Genomic DNA, 6000 nt, shown 5'->3' with positions numbered 1-6000 from the left:
TTCACATAGAAGTTAGCTTAAATTGTAGAAACAATAGGCCTATAGCTCAGACATCGCAAACATAGCCTACACATTCGCAAAACGGAGAATATCATTCACTCATTATTTTTTAATTATGATACTTCTCGCACCTATGCCTGCTCAGCATAGCTCTCTCTATCTCCCTCCCTCCGAGGTAGCTAGACCCTATAAGATGCTTCTCCCTAAATTAATGAAAGTTGTTTTAGAAAGTAGCCACGGTAGCCTGTAAAATGCGGCATGAAATCCTGGCTACTGTGTAATTGAAACCAGACTGTTAGGCTCTTTAGGTCCGATCATTTTCGGCGGCGCGAACATACAGTATAGGCTACCTATTAAATGAATAGAAGTGAATTTGGGGAGTGAATTAGAACTAGCCACCCATTCACTTTTAGAGCATTTTAGTTGAAAGTCAAGTTTGCTTAAGGTTTGTTCAAGAACTCTTCCAAAGTTTTTACCTCAAACAACACAAATCAACACAAATACATGAACAGATAACTCAAACGTGCTGTATGTCATAATGAAACAAGCAACCACAGACTATCAACAACACGGTCTGACACGAATGACACATGGCTTAGTGCAAACTGAATTTATGACCAAATGATTTGATTTGTGCACGAAGCGCCATCTAGCGCTCATAATGTGTAAGTAACAGCCTCCCAGTCTAAGGACTCAGCGGTCTTTTGACCGCCTCGCCGCGCTTTAAGTAGTTCACAACAGCACGGCGCTTCTAGTAGGTCGTCAAAGCGGCGCGGCGCTTCTAGGTATTAGTGGGTCAGAACGGCACGGCGCTTCTAGTGTTAACACCTCCACTCTGGTCAAGAAAGGTCAACAACGTCTCTTCTTCCTGAGAAAACTGAAAAAAGCTGAACTCTCCCCTCAGATTCTCCGTAATTTCTATCGCTGCATTGTTGAGAACATTCTAACCAACTCCTTCATGGTGTGGTATGGAAGCTGCACAATGGCTGACAGAAAAACCCTACTGCGAATGGTGAAAACTGCTCAAAAAGCATTGGCACATGAGCACTGACCTTCATCACTCATGGTGGCTGTAACATGCACACAATATCACCAAGGACCACACACATCCGAGTCATGGACTGTTATCCATCCTCCCGTCTGGCGATGTTACAGGAGCCTAGGAGTCGCACCAGCAGGCTCAGACAAAGCTTTTTTTCACAACAATATAATGCTACTCAAAACCAAGACCCACCACTAGACCCTGCCCATGCCCCACCCATGGTCTGTCTGACTACCTCTCCACTGTCCACTGTCCACTGTCCACTGTCATCTCCACAGTCTTCTTGGGATTAAGCTCAAGGTGGTTTTGACTGCACCACTGGACCAGCTGGTCCACTTCCTGCCTGTAAACAGACTCATCACCATCCTGGATCAAACCAATCATGGTGGTGTCATCCACAAACTTCAGCAGTTTTACAGATGGGGTCTTTGAGGTGCAGTCATTAGTGGAGAGGGAGAAGAGCAGCGGGGGAAAGGACACACCCCTGTGGGGCGCCTGTACTGACCGGGCTTTGGATGAGATACTCCCCAGTCTGACATGCTGCTGCCTCTCAGTCAGAAAGCTGATGATCCACTGACAGGCAGAGACAGGCACTGATAACTGAGTGAGCTTCTGATGTAGGAGTTCAGGCATGATGGTGATGAATTCAGGATGAATTCAGGATGATGCAAACCCATATTGATGGCAAGTTGCCACTGTAGCAGTGACACTACTTACCCTCATTGGCAAGATGGTCTGTTCATGTGATAGTGTATCAGGGTCGATCTTATGATTTTGAAAGTAACCTCATTTGAAACTCACTGCAGCTTCCACTGCAGCTTTAGACCGATTTGCCATTTTAAGATCGGGCCATCGACAGTTTCACATTTAAACCGATCTGTTTTGATGCACATTGTTCAAATCCTATCTGTGAATCTTTACACTCCTTGTTTACATGTGTATATGTGCATGTGGGTGTGTTTGTGCGTGCGCGTGCATGTGCGTGCATGTGAGTGTGTGTGTGTGTGTGTGTCTCTCCCCCTGTGACACCTTGGACCCTATCTTAAACAAGCTTTAGTGGAATCCTGGTATTGCATACAGTGACACATTGACTTTCTTTGTTAGAGTGTAGTTTGAATGTGGAAATCTAAAGGCTGTATCAATTTTTTTCTTTCTTTGCATTAATAGATTAGAGGATCCAAGCTGGCCACAGCAGTTCAAGAATAGGTTATATTTTTGGAGTCATCGAGCCTGCAGTGAATCACACTCTAAATCCATGTAAGTGTCTGTGTTTGTGTGTATGTGTGTCTGGTTGTGTGTATGTTCGTGCGTGTGGGTGTGTGTCTCTGTGTTTGTGTGTGTGTGTGTGTGTGTGTGTGTGTGTGAGAGAGAGAGAGAGAGTGTGTGTTTTGTGTCTTTCCCCTGTGACACTACAGGCCCTATCTTAACCCACATTGTGGCAGCAAGCACTACACAAGTCTTGTTCCTAGCTTACCCCAAATGATGATTTTACCATTCAAGTTTTCAGAAGTTGGCAAATTAATTTCTATTTTAACACCATTAAAAATTATAGTGCCACTGATCAAGAAAAAACTGGTCTGAAGTTAAAGGGATATTCCACCACTTGAGGAATTACACTCATTTTCCACCTCCCCTTGAGTTAAATCATTGATTTTTTACTATACTCTCATTCCACCGTAATAATTAAGGAACACCATGGGCACAGCAGCACAAGGGTATCATGCAGAACCTGAAATAGTCCCTGTAGGCTAACTTCCAGCAACAAGGTTGAGCTGCAGCAGCCGTGACTGGATTATTATGCCTGAATGAGAGTATACAGTGGGTGTTAGTTCAGTTCAGTTGGCCGGTTTCCTGCGAGATTCTCACACGATCTCACGCGTGAATCACGCATATTTTATTTATTTTTCCCAAGTGAATCTATAAAGAAACGCGCTCAACACCTTAGTGCTTCGAACTGGGTGCTTAAACTTACTTGATACTAAATCATAAACATTGAAAATAAATAAAGCAAGCACACGGCAGTTTCCTTTTTTTAATCGCCTCACAGACGTTTCGGGCTTTACCCTTCTAAAGCCCTACATGGGTAAAGCCCGAAACATCTGTGAGGCGATTAAAAAAGTAAAAGGAAACTGCCGTGTGCTTGCTTTATTTATTCCCAAGTGAATCTGCAATGACATGCAACAGCTACCAGGTGAGCAGGGTTAGGAATGTCGGCATTTACTACTAGCCTATAATCAAACAATCCAAAAGTGAATTAAATCCCAAAGCAAGCTGAATATCTTTTCTGCTTTTAAAGGTGAATTCCGGTGTGATATTGACTTAAAGGGTGTTGAAACATGATACCGAGTGTGAGCGTTTGTCTCAGAGCTGATCTCAACCTGCCCCCTGCACTCAGAAATCTGCCGCTAGCTAGCCTATGCTAACAACAGGTTTTCAATGGCAGTGCCTCGGCATCGGCTTAGACAATGCATGCAAATAAATCACTGTTTTACACCATTTATGAGGCTGAAAGTAGCTCAACACTTTATTGGTAGACTTCTGAGGGCCCTGACATTTAAAACGAGATACTGAGAACTTTGGAAGTGGACAAGAAGTTTATTAGAAAAGACTGTTTACAAGCAGTACCTTCATAGAATCTCTACACTGGCCGCCATCTTGTAATCAAGCCGCAATAAGCCGACTGAAGCACGAGCGAACGGGAACAGGAAGGACAGGGGAACATATCGCATTTTGACATTTTGAGCTTCGTTGATACCGTGTACTCATCATGCTCTTGTAGACCGTATAACTATATATTTCCTATGGAATTACTTTTGCAATATGTTCCCCTGTCCTTCCTGTTCGTTTTGCAATTTTGGGCTGTAACTCTTGCCCGTGTATGAAAATTGTTTTAGAAAGTAGCCGCGGTAGCCTGTAAAATGTGGCATAAAATCCTGGCTACTAGGCATGCATTGGCTACTTATTGAAAACAGATTAGGTTAGGCTTTGTCTTTCTCTGATAATGTCGGCTGCACGCTGAAAAATGTTCAACATACTGTAGGCCTATTAAATGAATAGTAGTGAATTTGAGAAGTGAATTAGAACAGCCTCATTAATTTTAGAGCTTAGATTCCCTGCCCAAAACCTAATCACAGAGTGCATGCCTCTGTTTTAAAATATTATAAATAACATTTCTAAGTAGCATACAAAATGTACTGTCCATCTTGTCCATCTTTTTTCGTCTTTACCTTGAATTGACAACTGTAGCCTATTCACGGAAATACGATCTTGTAACCCCTTCTCTTACATTTATCATTAAATTAATTAATCAAAAAATTGTCTTTCAGGTTGGACTGAATGCTATTTCCTCCTGATAGGCCTACTGTAGGCTATTTTCTAAAACCATTTTCATTTTATTTGTGTGGAGATGTGTGAGGGAGGGAGAGAGACATCGCGCGTGTGTTGCTGTCACAAATGTCACTTGTCCAGTCTGTTTTACATGGTCTGTAGGTTAGTATCAAACAAACAAATAAATAGGCCTACGCATTCGTCACTTGGCTTCCTCAGACATTTTCCCTACGCCTCGCCACTGACTGTATGCCACCTGGTGGTTGTTTGGGTACATTGCCTTAGCCTCGAAAAACTCGGCTTGACAGCCTTCGGGATTTCTGCGGGATTGCCGCGGGAAACATCCATTCTCAACCCTTACCCACTGTATGTCTACTGTACTGTCATACAGGCATAAGTAAAGCTGACCAATCAGATCATTCTGACTTGCAGTGTAACTCGTCTGGCAGAGAGCGACAAGACACAAGAAATTGTTGCTCCAGAACAGAAACCAAAAGTATCACCAGCAAAAGTCAGTTCACTTCAGTGGAGCAGACCAGGTAAAATATGTTCTTTTTTAATTACTAAGTGTTGTTTATGTGCATTTGTAAACTGTGGACACCGCACACACGTTAAAGTAACACATGCTATAGTTGTGTCATGTATTTCTGTATTCACTCATATAAACACAGGTATTGCATGGGTGGTGCCGATAATCCTGGGTATCCTGGTGTCACTCTATGCCGGATTTTACCAATTTCCCCAGCCTGAAGGTACATTTAAGTTGACATTTCTATCTGACAGACATTTTGTGGTTGTGGCACATTACACATGCAGGGGTGACGCCAGAGTAGTCAAAGGGGTGGATCTTTTTTCAAAATGGGCAGTTCAATTTTCCCAGCCTGAAGGTAATGTGATATCCTGTTAATTGTGTGTAATGTGTTACCTGTTACCTGTGTGTAATGTGTTACGAGTTCATGAAAGTGAAGGTACATTTAAGTCAACATTTCTATCTGACAGGAGGGGCATTTTCAAACCTTAAACAGGCTGGCCCATACTTTGGAAATGTCATTAGTTAGCTTTACAGTATACTTTACTTGTAACGATCTAGTATGGTGAAATAGGAATGCTCAGTAGTGCAAGTGCACTACACTAACATGACTCTCGGTGACCGTGAGAATCTGAGATCTTTGTGAAAAGTCACCAGATTCCTCCTTGAAAAGCTGTTGAATAATGGAAATATAATTTAATTAAAGCGTAAGTTTGGCGGAAAATGAAAATAAAGCTATTTTCTGAATGAAAATACATCAACTAAGCCGTGGAGGAAGTAATTTTCGCTCATCACACAGTACAGAGCTAGCACTGGCAGGACCTAAAGCCCAAAATCGCAAACAGTGGGTTAGCATAGGGCTTTCAGCCATGCGCTTTCAAAATTGCATTTTTAAACCACTAACATTGCTCAAAACAGCGGCAAACCTCGTCAGCAGCTTGCTCTAGGTGTCTACACATAAAACGAAGCACCAATCAGTCTGTAAACTTTGGAATAGTCTGTATACACGTAGAATCAGTTCGAGACCGCAACTCAGTCTGAAGCACAGAAATGTCACGCGAGATCTCACACGAGAGCTCGTGGACTTTCCTTCGTGAGGAAC

At 42.6% G+C, this 6000-nt stretch overlaps 1 protein-coding gene across 1 annotated transcript in view; it reads left to right on the top strand.

The window, feature by feature from the left end:
- LOC134076609 (uncharacterized) overlaps positions 1-6000 on the top strand; it is a 51223-nt gene that overhangs the window by 23329 nt on the left and 21894 nt on the right. The window contains exons 9-11 of the mRNA XM_062531745.1: positions 2210-2299; positions 4802-4908; positions 5041-5121. Of these exons, the coding sequence (XP_062387729.1) occupies positions 2210-2299; positions 4802-4908; positions 5041-5121 (278 nt within the window). The remainder of the gene's footprint in view (positions 1-2209; positions 2300-4801; positions 4909-5040; positions 5122-6000) is intronic.

The sequence above is a fragment of the Sardina pilchardus genome, chromosome 1, assembly GCF_963854185.1.
Source record: "Sardina pilchardus chromosome 1, fSarPil1.1, whole genome shotgun sequence".
Classification (NCBI taxonomy): Eukaryota; Metazoa; Chordata; class Actinopteri; order Clupeiformes; family Clupeidae; genus Sardina; species Sardina pilchardus.
The sequence above is the reverse complement of the archived record's forward strand: the minus strand, read 5'-3'. Positions and strand labels throughout refer to the sequence as shown.